Source organism: Notolabrus celidotus, chromosome 6, assembly GCF_009762535.1.
Source record: "Notolabrus celidotus isolate fNotCel1 chromosome 6, fNotCel1.pri, whole genome shotgun sequence".
NCBI lineage: Eukaryota > Metazoa > Chordata > Actinopteri > Labriformes > Labridae > Notolabrus > Notolabrus celidotus.
The window spans coordinates 37,133,215-37,149,391 of record NC_048277.1 but is presented as its reverse complement, the minus strand read 5'-3'; the positions used below and the strand labels follow the sequence as shown (position 1 = coordinate 37,149,391).

At 40.3% G+C, this 16,177-nt stretch overlaps 2 protein-coding genes across 2 annotated transcripts; both read right to left on the bottom strand.

Moving 5' to 3' along the window:
- Nucleotides 1–257: 257 nt before the first annotated feature.
- Nucleotides 258–7,660, bottom strand: LOC117814199 (E3 ubiquitin-protein ligase TRIM21-like). The gene is given in 3 exon segments (XM_034685385.1): nucleotides 258–2,788; nucleotides 7,512–7,613; nucleotides 7,616–7,660. Coding segments are annotated over 3 exon segments (1,797 nt in total). The 5' UTR covers nucleotides 7,646–7,660; the 3' UTR covers nucleotides 258–1,123.
- Nucleotides 7,661–8,398: 738 nt separating this feature from the next.
- Nucleotides 8,399–14,521, bottom strand: LOC117814203 (E3 ubiquitin-protein ligase TRIM21-like). The gene is given in 5 exon segments (XM_034685389.1): nucleotides 8,399–9,515; nucleotides 9,517–9,552; nucleotides 9,554–10,639; nucleotides 10,642–10,908; nucleotides 14,376–14,521. Coding segments are annotated over 4 exon segments (1,620 nt in total). The 5' UTR covers nucleotides 10,900–10,908; nucleotides 14,376–14,521; the 3' UTR covers nucleotides 8,399–9,275.
- Nucleotides 14,522–16,177: the final 1,656 nt, after the last annotated feature.

The window sequence follows — 16,177 nt, the reverse complement described above, 5'->3', positions numbered from 1 at the left end:
AGACATCAAGTGAAATGTTTTAAGAGTTAATTCTATTTTGACTTTGATAATTTTGGCCTACAGCTAAAAAAAACATCAAAATCTTGTTTCCAGTTTCTCATTTTGAGCTAGTGTGAAAAAAAGAGAACCATCTCACTATATTCTAACTTTGTTAAATACACTCCTTTATACTATATAGAGAATATATTTGAATATTGTCTAAAGCATCTTACAATAAAACAATCAATCTGAGAATAAACGATCAAAATGACTCAAAATAGAAAAACCTGCTGAAAATGTCTTTTATTGATTTATTTGTCATTTTCCACGGCAAAGATTCTTGATGAGTGATAGACTCCACTATTAATTGTGACTATTACATGAAAGCAGAATGAGATTTTGTTGTTGAAGAAAACACAGCAGGGGGCGCCAAACCCACACAAACAGAAAGGTTCTCACAGGAGCTCGTTTGTTGTCTTTGCTCAATGAAAGAAGAACAAAGAACCTGATCAGACGCAACAGAAATTCACAGAAATCAAGAAAACAAAATGACTTTTTTCAGACACACTGTTCATCAGTAATATGTCCCAGAATTCAACACTTCTCATCAAAAGATCCATCTGACACACGGACATTTAGGAAAAGTTACACAGAGGAAAATGTGGATTTTTGACACTGCATTGAATTGTGCTAAAAATCAAAAAGAACAATGAAAGAGACTTTTCAAATCTCTGATTTATTCTGATTCTTATTGATAATCCCTGATTAAAAGTGACTTCAAAGTCATATTTACAGATTCTATTTACAAAAACAATCCTTTATATGTCAAGAAGAGGTGTAACTGTGGTCATGGTCACCTGAAATCTTGTGCATGTCACCTCCTCTACAGTAAACAGCACGCTGCTGTTAACACCAACTCTCTGCAGACGCTCACAATTTGACTCTAACAGTTATAAAACTCAGATTATAATTTTAATCTCATGAAAGAAATGTTTGTCTTCAAGGAGTGAGCATGCTGTCAGCAGGATGAAACACATCAAGGGTCATATTCAGGAACTAAAGGACACCTTAAAGGCCTTAAAGACATTTGTGATGATGGACACCTCTTCAGGTGTTCTCTTTGACATCAACCTTTCTCTGAAACTCAGTGGTTGCTCTCCTCAGTTTGGTTGACAGGAGAGATGATCAGAGGAGCAGAGTTTATACCTCCATCATTAGTACAGGGACCAAAGTATGGGTAGAGTTTCTCAGTGAAGGAGCAGCCAGTGAAGGAGTAGATCAGAGCTGCAGCATCAACGTCATAAAAGGAGACCAGACCCTCCTCATAGTCCACAAACACCCCCACCTTCTCAGGATCAGACTGCAGAGAGAGACGGACTCTAGGGTCATCAAGAGCTGTGTACTCATTTTCATTCCTCAACCATATCGTCCAGAAACCATTCTGAGGACTCAGTGTGATTGGTCCCTTCCTATTGATCGACTCTCTGGCCACTCCTAAAGCCCACTTAGTCTTCCCTTTAACCTGAACCTCGAAGTAAAATCTGCCTGAAGAGAAACTCTGCTTTGATAAGACAATAACATATTTACCAAATCTCTCTGGATTGTCTGGGAGATTCTTCTCTTCATCTCCACAATGAACTTGTTTTCCATCATCAGACAGGATGAGTTCAGGATGTGCTGTATCAGGATCAAGAGTCAGATCCACCTCATACTGCTGGACTCTCTTCAGCTCGGCCTCAAACAGCTTCTTCATCTGTTCACTGAGCGTCTCCTCCAGCTGCTTCACAGCTCTCACCACAGTCCCCTCATATGAAGGTGGATGGACTCTGACTCCAGTCCAGTTCTTGGTGGGTGGAGCAGCGTTCAGGGCCGTGATGTTTTGGAGGAGGTGGAGGTGGTCTTCAGAGCGTGAGAGCTTCTTCACTTCAGAGCTTCTCTTCTCCAGCTCAGAGATTTCCTGTTGCAGCTCTTTGATGAAGCCTTCAGCCTGTTCCTCCGTCTCTCTCTGCTTCTCTTTGATCGTGTCCGTCAGATTATTTAGGCGTCTCTCAACAGTCTCCATCAGAGCGCTGAAGACCTGAACACCTTCTGCCATCTCTCTGTCTGCATTCTTCTTGCTGAGCTCCACTGACTGTTTGAACTCTTCAAGCTTCAGTCGTCTCTTCTGGATCATCTGCTGAATTTCAGCCTCTGTCTTCCCCAGCTCGGCCTTCTTTCCTTCATATCCTTCTCTCAGAGGAACAACATCATGAGTCTTGTGGTCTAAGATAGTGCACAGCGCGCAGACACACATCTGGTCGTTCTTACAGAACAGCTCCAGCAGTTTGTCGTGCTTCTCACACATCCTGCCTTCCAGGTTCTCCACAGGGTCGATCAGCTGATGTCTCTTCAGACCTGTCATTGTCAGGTGAGGCTCCAGGTGAGTCTCACAGTAAGAAACCAGACACACCAGGCAGGACTTCAGGGCCTTCAGTTTGGTTCCAGTGCAGACGTCACAGGGAACTTCTCCTGGTTTGGAAACTTGTTGCTCTGAGCTGCTGCTGCTGGCTTCCTGTTGAGCTTTCTGTCTGAACTGAGCAGCCATCTCAGAGATGAAGGTGTTGACCTTCAGCTCAGGTCTTGTTTTAAAAACCTCTTTACAGTTTGGACACTGACACGAGACATTAACATCCCAGTGTTCAGTGATGCAGCTTTTACAGAAGTTGTGTCCACATGATAAGGTGACAGGATCAGTGAACACATCCAGACAGATGGAGCACAGGAACTGATCTTCAGTCAGCAGACAGCTGGCAGCAGACATTTCTACAACCTGAGGACAAAAAGAGAGGAAGAATAAAAACAAAGTATGAGAAGTGGAACATAGAAAGTGTCACCATTACAGGATATCATCAACAAGTCACAGACTTAAATAGTAAACGGACTAAAAACTAGCCGATCACTCATTCCTGTTCTACATATCCCGTTAATACGGCTCGTCTACGTCTAAGTGTAAACGTTTTCAAAGCAACTAAAGCAACAATGATCACAGCTCGGTCTGATGTGTCATTTCAAAATAAAAGACACTTGAAATGTAGCATGATTGCAATAATTTGGGATATTTTCAAAGGGAGATTATTTTAAAAAATCCCAGTTTCCACTGACTAACTTCAGTTCAGACTAATAATGGAAAATATTCCAAAATTATTGCTACTTTGCCAAATTTCAAGTGTCTTTTATTTTGAAATGACAGATCAGATCTTCCTGTGATTGGCAGGATTACATCATGAGGTTGTCCACTATTAGGCTGTCTCCGAAACGGCCTCCTACATACTACTTACTAATGTAGTAGGCAGAAGGTATCACCTACTACATACTGCGTTTGAATTTAGTCTGTAGTTTGACTGTTCTGTTTGATGTGTGTTGAAGTACGCTGGGTCACACGTCATTAGATTTCCGGGTTTGGAAAGTGGAAGTAAACAACGGCGAAGCCGATAGAGAAACTGCTTCTTTAGCATCACTTATGATTTAAAAAGTTAGGAAGTGGTTTATATGTAATTCAATAACCTTCACAGCACCCAAAAAAAAACGGATTTCCTCCCGTCAAAAAAGAAGGAAAAAGAAAAAGCGGAACGAGCGCAGTGCATTGTGGGAAACAGGACGTGAGGCAGATTGGTCCAATCAAAGACTGTAAATAAAAGTGGACAGCGTTGCTCCGCCTCTTCCCGTTGTACGGTTCTGAAGCCAAAAAATCCCTCTCCTGGACGCCGCCATTGTGCAGCCAGAGCCTGTGAAGTCACTGTAATAAGCTCCGCCCTACAGCGTGACGTCACAAGACGCTGTGAGTCCTGAAGTTTCCCTCCACGGCGGCTGTGAATCAAAGTTAACAGGAAGTAAAACCCCGTTTTTTAAACTCTAATAACTAACGAAAAAGAAACTTTTCAGGAAAAAGAGGCCTTGAACACAAAACAGTCAGATACTAACTACATATCACCACAGCATACGGACAGGAGAAACATTCGTACCACGTGTATTTATTTTTTAAAGTTTGACTGCTCCCCCATTCAAATGAATGGGGGAGACGGATTTTTTGACCTATACTGCAGCCAGCCACCAGGGGGCAGACACACTGCTGAAAGCCTCACCACCAGGGGAGGATCCAGCTCCCTTGGTGTGGAAGGGGATATAGTAGGGGGCCTGTGCCCCAGTAGAGCTTTATGCCTAGCAACGCCCCTGGTAGAAACACTTGTTATATTTCCTGTCAGGTTAATAAAGTTTCATATGAGGCTGATCATTAATGAGCACGGGGTTTTAAAAGAGTTGCATGGTTTCTATTTTCCTGTAACTTAATACATAATTTAATAATGAGGCATTTTACCGGTGAATGGATCTGTGATGCTTCAGGACAGAATAAACAGAGAGCAGATTCTCTTCTTCTGCAGGTGTTTGTTAAACAGGTAAACACAGAGACAGAGCTCTGTTACTGTTTATATGGATCAGAGTTATGACAGTGAACATGTGTGCAGACACAAACAGCTGTTAGTGACGTCATCACAAACCGACGTCTCATTCCTCTTAATGCAGACAGAAGCTGTGTCTCAATTCAGGGTCTGCATCCTCCGGAGGCTGCATTTTGAAGGCCGATTACGTCACAACGCTGCACGAAGGCTGTCCCATTTCGAAGGCTCCTTCAAATGCAGCCGGATGCAGCCCACAAATGCGGCCTTCTTTTCCCTCTTCTTGAAGGACACATCGCTACTATCCTTCGCGGCCCCATATATCCCAAGATCCTTTGCGCCGCTGCTCATTCATGAAAATTACTATTCAATATGGCGGCACCTAGCGGGGAAGAGAGAGACGGAGTGGAATTCACTTTTAAATGTAAGTATTTGGGTTTTACTCTTTTGAACATCCAACGCCAGATATGTGAAGTTTCAAGGGACCTTAAAACCTTAATATTTCTGTTGAAATATGCGACGTTAGTAATCCTAACATGTAGCCACGGGACTAGACTGTTAATACTTCATATTACGTATAAATGGACTAAGATGACCGACTTTAGATGAGGTTGTGAGCCCTGCGTTATTTCCAGACTGTACAACTGTAAAGTCTAGTTAAACGTTTGCATTGAATACAGAGCTGACTTCAGGATTATTATAATTTTTATTATTAAAGTTATTTCGCCATATAAGAATCCTTGTGTCTGTTGACATGACAAAACATGCTTTACATTTCTTTTGTTTTTTAGGGAGCAAGGATCAAACAGGATCAAACCAAGAGATTCATAACACTGAGGGATCAGAACGATCATTACGGGTGTTAAACATTCAGCCACTGTTAGATGGAGGTAAGTCAATAATTATGGTAACACTTTATAATAATTGAACAGTTTTCTTAGTGAAATAATGCTGAAGTCATGTTGAAGTAATGCATGACTCATGATAAATTTCTGTATGAATTAATAATGACTTCCTGTTGTTCACCATGAACTAATGATCCTGTCTGACTTCATGTAATGACAACGTGTTTAATACATCATTAGTTAAGGTATGGTAGTTAACAGTTACTTCATACATCAGTTCAGATCTGACCAAATTTGCTGGACATACCAGGTTTTATTTTAGGATTATTGCATATGAACAGCCTCTCAGGCTGAATTTTAAAATGTTATATTTCTGAGAACATACTGAATGGTGTGTGTATATATACATATATATATATATGTATATATACAGTGTTTACACACATATGTGTGTTTATTTAACAACTTGTGTCTTGGCCAGCAGGCCAAAACAAATGGGACAACCTGAAAATAAAATATGTATACAGACATGGATGATGATATTGAAGCTACTATGTTTTTTAAGATGTTTTGTTTTTCAGAGCTGGCAAAATGAAAATCAGCAGAACACTTCTGAAAAGGTGTTTGACAACATTCACATCACATAGTCATATTTTCAAATCTCCTGTCAGCTTTTAGCACTGACTTAATGTAGCATCTACGTACAAATGACAGTTTGCTGCCGCCCCCCATCAAAAAGTTACCCAAAAACTTGTGTGACGTGTGTTCCCTGACCAGCTTGCCACCGGGCCTAATAACTTTTCTAGTAGAAACCCTGATATTTGTTTTACTGTATTTGTTTTTACCCATGCAAGTTAATAAACACTGCTGAAAATGACTGCTGTTGACGTGATTTATTTGTACACAAGATTGTTTACGTGTTTATGTGTAAAAATTACAATATTGTTACGTTTCAGAGACAAAAAGGGACTGAATTTTTTATTTTATTAAAGAAGAGTTTTTATTATTGTCTCCGCTCCTGGTGGAGGGGGTCCAGCAGCACTGCCAGAGACTCTCTGCTCAGCCTGAAGTCTGGCCTGGTGTCACCCTGGCCAAAACATGTGTCCAATATAGGAACAGCCAGGTTGATCCTGCAGTCCAGGTGTCTGGTCTGGATTAGGAAAAGAGAAGAAAAACAGAAGAAAATGGTTAATTAAAGAATAGCTTCATAACTTAAGTTAATAAATTAATTCTAGTTAATTTTAGAGCTTTGATAGATAATGCTAAATCTGTCTATCTATCCACTTACAGTCAATCTAGTCTTCTCAATCTGGTTTTGATGATTCATGACACATTTTAATATTAAATTAAGGTCAGGGTCACTTAACTATGAATCAATTGTCAAAGTTAAACCATATACCAAGCTATAGTTTTTATGCCTAGCTTTAATGTCTCTTCACGGTAATTAATGTATAGGTATATTAATTACTCCTGACTGTTAACTAGCTAATGATAATATTACTGTTAACTAGCTAATGATAATATTACTGTTAACTAGCTAATGATAATATTACTGTTAACTAGCTAATGATAATATTACTGTTAACTAGCTAATGATAATATTACTGTTAACTAGCTAATGATAATATTACTGTTAACTAGCTAATGATAATATTACTGTGGGTTTAAAGAACAGATTTACCTCTCTACGGTCCTCTCTCAGCCGGAGATACACCAGCCGACGGAGGCGTTTCTCCTCTTCTTCCAGCATAAAATTGAAAATAAATAAATAAAGGTAACAGCTCTGGCTCCATAAATTATCTTCTCTTCTCTTCTTTCTTTCTGTCTGTCTTCCTTTCTCTCTCTCTCCTTTCGCGAGCCTGGACGGCAGAAACCTTGACGTAAAGGTAAGGGCGTGAACAATCCTCCGAAGGCCAGACCGTCTCATTTCACAACAGTTAATGCGGCCCTCGAACGGGCCTCCGAAGGACTCACCTCCACAGACCGCGTAGGCTGCGTCCTCCAAAGGATGCAGACCCTGAATTGAGACACAGCTACAGAGGGAGAGCCAACTCACCACACCTATGAGGACGTTCACCTCATACACAACCTCTTTATTCTGGTTTATAAATACTTGATTTTAAATCTTCTTCTTTTTAAAGGCTCTACTCCTCGTCGTCTAGTGTCGAGTTGAACAGACGGGGAGGGAGCAGCTTCTTGTTTCCTCTTAAATGTTCAGTCAGTACATTTAGTCTTTGTAGGTCAGTGTACTCACCGCTGATGGACACAGATTCTGCTGTTCAGTTGAGAAAAACTCCAAGACTTTGCTTGAATTTGTCTTTAGAGAGAAACAGGGAGACTTTTCTCGACCGCAGCTCTGCTCACACTCAGACTAACTTTCACTTTCATCTCAGGAAAAGTGGCGTTCAAGCCCCTCCTCCTCCAGTGACGTCACTCAGGCCTCGTGGGCGCACACCTTGACGTGGCTTTGATCTAAGAAGAGTCTTTACTGACTTTTCATTCTTCATATTTAAGAACATATAATTATACTCAGAAAACAAGAAGTCTGTCAGATGAATGAACATACTGTATGTTTTCATAAACAGGCTGCTACATGTGTGGAAAGGTCACTATACATCATCCCTCTTATTACCTGGCTACCAACCACAGACACAAACAAGCTGACACTACAATTCAATTTAAAGCTGTTTTTATTGATTTAAATAGGATTTATCTAAACAGATCAAAAAGATTGATTTTCTCTCTTTTCTTTTCTTTTAATTGTATTTAAATAAAGTACGAGTGCATCTCAACAATTCTAAATGTTGTGAAAATAAACAATATTGTCCATCAGTCCTTTAAGAAAGTGAAAATGTAACATATTGTCGTCTCATTAGACATCAAGTGAAATGTTTTAAGAGTTAAATCTATTTTGACTTTGATAATTTTGGCCTACAGCTAAAAAAAACATCAAAATCTTGTTTCCAGTTTCTCATTTTGAGCTCGTATGAAAAAAAGAGAACCATCTCACTATATTCTAACTTTGTTAAATACACTCCTTTATACTATATAGAGAATATATTTGAATATTGTCTAAAGCATCTTACAATAAAACAATCAATCTGAGAATAAACGATCAAAATGACTCAAAATAGAAAAACCTGCTGAAAATGTCTTTTATTGATTTATTTGTAATTTTCCACGGCAAAGATTCTTGATGAGTGATAGACTCCACTATTAATTGTGACTATTACATGAAAGCAGAATGAGATTTTGTTGTTGAAGAAAACACAGCAGGGGGCGCCAAACCCACACAAACAGAAAGGTTCTCACAGGAGCTCGTTTGTTGTCTTTGCTCAATGAAAGAAGAACAAAGAACCTGATCAGACGCAACAGAAATTCACAGAAATCAAGAAAACAAAATGACTTTTTTCAGACACACTGTTCATCAGTAATATGTCCCAGAATTCAACACTTCTCATCAAAAGATCCATCTGACACACGGACATTTAGGAAAAGTTACACAGAGGAAAATGTGGATTTTTGACACTGCATTGAATTGTGCTAAAAATCAAAAAGAACAATTAAAGAGACTTTTCAAATCTCTGATTTATTCTGATTATTATTGATAATCCCTGATTAAAAGTGACTTCAAAGTCATATTTACAGATTCTATTTACAAAAACAATCCTTTATATGTCAAGAAGAGGTGTAACTGTGGTCATGGTCACCTGAAATCTTGTGCATGTCACCTCCTCTACAGTAAACAGCACGCTGCTGTTAACACCAACTCTCTGCAGACGCTCACAATTTGACTCTAACAGTTATAAAACTCAGATTATAATTTTAATCTCATGAAAGAAATGTTTGTCTTCAAGGAGTGAGCATGCTGTCAGCAGGATGAAACACATCAAGGGTCATATTCAGGAACTAAAGGACACCTTAAAGGCCTTAAAGACATTTGTGATGATGGACACCTCTTCAGGTGTTCTCTTTGACATCAACCTTTCTCTGAAACTCAGTGGTTGCTCTCCTCAGTTTAGTTGACAGGAGAGATGATCAGAGGAGCAGAGTTTTTACCTCCATCATTAAGACAGGGACTAAAGAATGGGTAGAGTTTCTCAGTGAAGGAGCAGCCAGTGAAGGAGTAGATCAGAGCTGCAGCATCAACGTCATAAAAGGAGACCAGACCCTCCTCATAGTCCACAAACACCCCCACCTTCTCAGGATCAGACTGCAGAGAGAGATCGACTGAAGGGTCAGCAAGAGCTTTGTACTCATTTTATGTCCCTCAACCATATCGTCCAGAAACCATTTCTGAGGACTCAGTGTGATTGGTCCCTTCCTGTTGATCGACTCTCTGACCACTCCTAAAGCCCACTCAGTCTTCCCTTTAACCTGAACCTCGAAGTAAAATCTGCCTGAAGAGAAACTCTGCTTTGATAAGACACAGGGACAATCAAATCTCTCTGGATTGTTTGGGAGAATCTTCCTCACATCACTGTCATGAACTTGTTTTCCATCATCAGACAGGATGAGATAAGGACTTGCTGTATCAGGATCAAGAGTCAGATCCACCTCATACTGCTGGACTCTCTTCAGCTCGGCCTCAGAGATCAGCTTCTTCATGTGTTCACTGAGCGTCTCCTCCAGCTGCTTCACAGCTCTCTCCACAGTCCCCTCATATGAAGGTGGATGGACTCTGACTCCAGTCCAGTTCTTGGTGGGTGGAGCAGCGTTCAGGGCCGTGATGTTTTGGAGGAGGTGGAGGTGGTCTTCAGAGCGTGAGAGCTTCTTCACTTCAGAGCTTCTCTTCTCCAGCTCAGAGATTTCCTGTTGCAGCTCTTTGATGAAGCCTTCAGCCTGTTCCTCCGTCTCTCTCTGCTTCTCTTTGATCGTGTCCGTCAGATTATTTAGGCGTCTCTCAACAGTCTCCATCAGAGCGCTGAAGACCTGAACACCTTCTGCCATCTCTCTGTCTGCATTCTTCTTGCTGAGCTCCACTGACTGTTTGAACTCTTCAAGCTTCAGTCGTCTCTTCTGGATCATCTGCTGAATTTCAGCCTCTGTCTTCCCCAGCTCGGCCTTCTTTCCTTCATATCCTTCTCTCAGAGGAACAACATCATGTGTCTTGTGGTCTGAGTAGGTGCACATCATGCAGACACACATCTGGTCGTTCTTACAGAACAGCTCCAGCAGTTTGTTGTGCTTCTCACACATCCTGCCTTCCAGGTTCTCCACAGGGTCGATCAGCTGATGGCTCTTCAGACGTGAAGCTGTCAGGTGAGGCTCCAGGTGAGTCTCACAGTAAGAAACCAGACACACCAGGCAGGACTTCAGGGCCTTCAGTTTGGTTCCAGTGCAGGACGTCACAGGGAACTTCTCCTGGTTTGGAAACTCGTTCTGGTCTGCGGCTGTTGAGCTTTCTGTCTGAACTGAGCAGCCATCTCAGAGATGAAGGTGTTGACCTTCAGCTCAGGTCTTGTTTTAAAAACCTCTTTACAGTTTGGACAATCATGTGGGACTTTAACATCCCAGTGTTCAGTGATGCAGCTTTTACAGAAGTTGTGTCCACATGATAAGGTGACAGGATCAGTGAACACATCCAGACAGATGGAGCACAGGAACTGATCTTCAGTCAGCAGACAGCTGGCAGCAGACATTTCTACAACCTGAGGACAAAAAGAGAGGAAGAATAAAAACAAAGTATGAGAAGTGGAACATAGAAAGTGTCACCATTACAGGATATCATCAACAAGTCACAGACTGCAGATTATTTAGAGTTACTGTCTCGTGGACACGAAGAGTCCTGATACTTTGAACAATGTGGTGCTGAAGAGTCAAAAGATTCATTAGTGTTTTTTATTTGAGGAACCTAAAGTTTAATTTAACAAGACGCTCCACGTTCCTCATATCAGTACAGGAAGCTGGCTGTCCCCTTAACAATGAGTTTAAAGGCTCTGGTAACCCAAATCAACAGAAACTGTTCTACCTATGATATTTCAGACCACATGTAAATATTAAAAACTATGTAAAAATATTAGAACTCAACTGAAACACTGAGTCACTGTTAGAATAATGTATATAGTTATCCCATTTTTACTCTTATTTTATTCTTTAAGTCAATATACTTCATACCATAACTGTATAAGTGTATGTGTGTCTTGTTTTGCACTGAGTTGTGTTCCAGGAAACTGACACGAGGAGGAGATACTGCTGAGTGGGAGCAGACCGAGAGATGAACTATCCTTAAACTGTCAAGCGGGTGCAATATGTTCCCTGTTTTTCATATTTCTGTGTAGCAAGAGAAACTTCCTCTTTTGAAGTTACTCTGTTGTGAAATCATGCCATATTTGGTTCGTTGCTGCTGCGTGTACCCATACCCCTTAGAGCAGCAACGTTCATGTAACTAAGTGTGAGAGATCCAACAAGGACCATTTAGTTGACAATGTTAATAAGGGACTCTATAAGTATTTGTTGGTTTTAATAAGTCTTTCTTGAATTTGTTATAGTTATAGATGTCATTTTGTGTTCCGAAACTGAGAAAGTTAATGTCTTTTCCTGAACTGCAGTATTAAAGGTGACATATCATGCAAAATTGACTTTTTAATGGTTCTCTACCTGAAATATGTGTCCCTGTCTACAAACCCCCCGAGAATGAAAAGAATCCATTCTGCCCCTGTTCTGATTTCTCCACCTTTCTGTAAATGTGTGTGAAACCAGCCGTTTCAGACTTCAGTGTTTTTCATACGTCACAACGCCATCTGGTCTGTAACAGGAAGTCAGAGCTCGGAGCTTGTTCAGCCCATAGACTGTATAAAATACAACTCAACCCCTCCTCCGTTTTTCATTCCCTGCACACATGTGTGCTAACAAGGAGCTTAGGAGGGAGGCATGCTAGTTGTAGGCTGTCTTAATAAACACAAAGGTCGGTTTTACTCCCCACGTCTGCAGATTTGAAGATCTAGTGGATGATTTTTATTTATCATGGATAAGTGCTAGCGCTAGTTAGCATAGCCACATAGCTACATGTTCGTAGCTGTGTACCAAGACACACGTCTACATACTGACAAATAAAACAACAAGAAACACAGAATCTGTGACCAATCGTTCAGAAAGGTCCTGCTGCAGGCGCCTCTCAGTCAGGATCAGATTCAGAGGGCTGAAGTAACGTGATCTCTGAGCAGCCGTGTATATTCAGCCAACATGTAAACATTAGATCAACGTGCTGGAGAGCCGAGGCACATCCACTTCCTGAGGGGGCGTGGTCAGAGAGAAAACAGAGTGTTCTGAGGAGGGCTGAAGAAGAGGGTTTTTCAGGCAGACCAGAATCTGATTTCAAAGTGTTTTTTTGAGCATAAACTTTAAAGGCATGTTTTGAAGACCTCTTAGACCAATATATATTGATGAAAAAAGCGTGATATGTCCCCTTTAAATTCGCAGCTGATGTTTACATGTGATTACATGCGCTGTATTATTTACACCACTAGGTGGTGCCTGTGAGTCAGGAACGGAGCAATACACAGACGTGTTAGTGAGAAGAAGAGTTTTTCATGGAACGTGTTAACTGAAAGATGCTGTTAGCATGAAGCTGCAGTGTTCTGTGAGCAGCCGGAGAATATGTCGAAAAGAGTTCTGTTAAGGTAAATAAAGTTGAGACAAGTGAAACGTCCGTCCAGCGTCCGACTGTATTCTTGGCTGCAACATATGGACCACCCTAAGGAAATAAATAGAGAGGGTACGGCAGAGTGTGCTTCAGAGCGGGGTGGAGATTGTAACTGAGCACTCTCTGACCGTTCTCCTTGCAAGTAAAATCCAAAGAACTGTTGTCTGACCTCTTTTGTGCAGTATTATTCTTGTCTTAGGTTGTTTGAACCTGACGGTCACGTTCACGCGTTCAACAAAACTTCTCCGCTCCTGCTCAGACCGCTATGGGGCGCCGTTTGTAAAGTTATGCACACTGAAAATAAAAACAACATTTCACCACATTTAGCTTCAAAACATCAAAAAAAAAAAAAATTTGTTAAATCCAAATGCTTAATATTAATCTAAATGTAGAATATAAATGTAAATGTTCAACATTCAATCTAAATGTAAAAAATAAATATAAATAAATATAATTCTCATTGTTAAAATTAAATATAAATCTAAATGTGAAATATAAATATTAAATATGAATCTAAATGTTAAATATAAATATCAAATATAAATATAAATGTTAACTCTAAATATTAAATATAAATTTAAATGTTAAATATAAATATTAAATATGAATCTAAATGTTAAATATAAATGTGAAAGATAAATCTAAATGTCAAATATAAATATAAATAAATATAAATATAAATGTTGAATTTAAATATCAAATATAAATCTAAATGTTAAATATAAATATAAATATCAAATATGAATCTAAATGTTAAATATAAATATAAATGTTACATATAAATCTAAATGTTAAATATATGTCTAATTATTAAATATAAATATAAATGTTAAGTGTTGCTCCGCGATCCAAACATTTAGATTTAACATTTATTATTTAGATTAAATATTTAGATTTATATTAAACATTTGGATTTAACACTTATTTTAACTTTATATATTTTTCACAACAATTTAAATGTGAAGAAAATTTCAAATATTCCTCTAAATGTGAAAAAAAAGTGACTTTTAAAAATTCACTCTACATTTTTAGGACATTTTGGAGCTAAATGTGGAGAAATGTTGTTTTTATTTTCAGTGTGCACAACTTTACAAACAGCGCCCCACAGCCCGGAAACACACACACCTGTATATGTCAGTGCGCGCGACGCCGCCCAGTAATCAACGCTCCTGAAGCTGGAACAGTGCCATGCAGAGACAGGGAGGGAGAGCCAACTCACCACACCTATGAGGACTTTCACCTCATAACCTCATACACAACCACTTTATTTAGACTTTGTTCACCTATAAAAACTTTATTATCCTATATAAATACTGTATTCTTCTATATACCAACTTTATTCTAGTATATAGATACTTAATTCTTGTATATAGATCCTTCATTCTCTAATATAACGACTTAATTTAACTTGTTTCTTGTTTCCTCTTAAATGTTCAGTCAGTACATTTAGTCTTTGTAGGTCAGTGTACTCACCGCTGATGGACACAGATTCTGCTGTTCAGTTGAGAAAAACTCCAAGACTTTGCTTGAATTTGTCTTTAGAGAGAAACAGGGAGACTTTTCTCGACCGCAGCTCTGCTCACACTCAGACTAACTTTCACTCTCATTTCAGGATAGGTGGCGTTCAAGCCCCTCCTCCTCCAGTGACGTCACTCAGGCCTCGTGGGAGCACACCTTGACGTGGCTTTGATCTAAGAAGAGTCTTATAATAATAATAATAATAATAATAATAATAATAACTGATATTTATATAGCACCTTTCAAGAAACTCAAGGTCGCTTCACAAGGTCAGGTAGGGGGTCTGGGGGGTGGGTAGGGATATCTAACGGGGAAAGGCCTTGAGGAAAAGGTTCATTTTGAATGCCTTCTTAAAAGTGTCCAGGGTTGGGGCGCTGCGGATGTCAGGAGGGAGAGAGACCCAGGTCCGAAGACCTTAGGTTCCGGGATGGAGTGTGTTGGTGGAGGAGGTCAGCCAGGTATTGGGGGGCGAGGGCATGCAGGGATTTGTAGGTGAGGAGGAGGAGGAGCTTATAGGTGAAGCGGTACTTTACAGGGAGCCAGTGGAGGTGAATGAGAGTGGGGATGATGTGCTGCCAGGGCTTGGTGTGCGTGAGAACCCTGGCAGCTGAGTTCTGCACGTATTGGAGCCGGTCCAGGGCATTGCTGGGTACCCCGAACAGGACTCCATTGCAGTAATCCAGCTGGGAGGTAATGAAAATGTGGATGAGGGTCTGGGCAACTGGATCAGAGAGAGATGGATGCAGACGGGAGCAGTGGCGGCTGGCCAATAGGGGCGCTAGGGCGCTGCCCCACCACCCACCACAAGACATTAAAAAAAATTATAATAATAATAATTTAAATAATAAAATAATATTCTGAACTGTATGTATATATATTTTAAAATGAGCAAGATTAATATTATATAGTTAAATAATTATTAGCAAAGCTGTTTCGTTCATCTGTGTTGTCTGATTGGTGACGTATGTTCCCCATGGGTTTTCCCCATAGACTGGTTTTCTCCGGTTTTCCCCCGGGGCGCAGAAATCTTTGGCCATAGACTCTCGTTAAAAGTTGTACATGCGCAGTAGCTCCTCTTCAATACAAGAGATAGGGCCGTGTCGGGGCGCACCTTCCCTGCGCCCAGAGCTGAATGCAGCTTGATTTACATACCACCACCCTCCTGTCATGGGGCCGACGTCACAGCCGTCAAAGCGCGGTTGATTGACAGCTCGAGCCGTGGGAGTAGGAGACGATCGGACAGAGACGCAGAGAAAGTAAATAACTCAGTGAAGTCACTCAAAACATCACCTTTAGAGAGGAGAACATATCAGGAGAAGCTCCACGTGAAAGAGCGTGGACCTGATCAGCCGAACATGAACATTGATCATCAGTCCAAAGACAGAGGGAGACAATACACCCGGTCTTTTTCCAGGACCTGGTTTAGCAACAAGGCTAACTACATGCAGTGATGCTAATGCGTTAGTCTGCTTTCCCTGCCTCCTTTTCCAAACATCAGGATCTGACCCATCATGGATTAAGACAGGTATTACTGATTTAAAGCACTTTTCAGAAAAGTTAAACTGGCAGGAATAGTAATGCTATTATTTGACAGATTATTTGCTAACAAGCATTATACACAGTGTAACAGTGCCCTCTGCTGGCGAGCATGTAATATCATTACTACACACACATTAATTGGTGATACATGAATAATATCTACACCTCTTTAAATAAGTACTGAGACGATGATTAGCTTACACAGCTTATACACATGG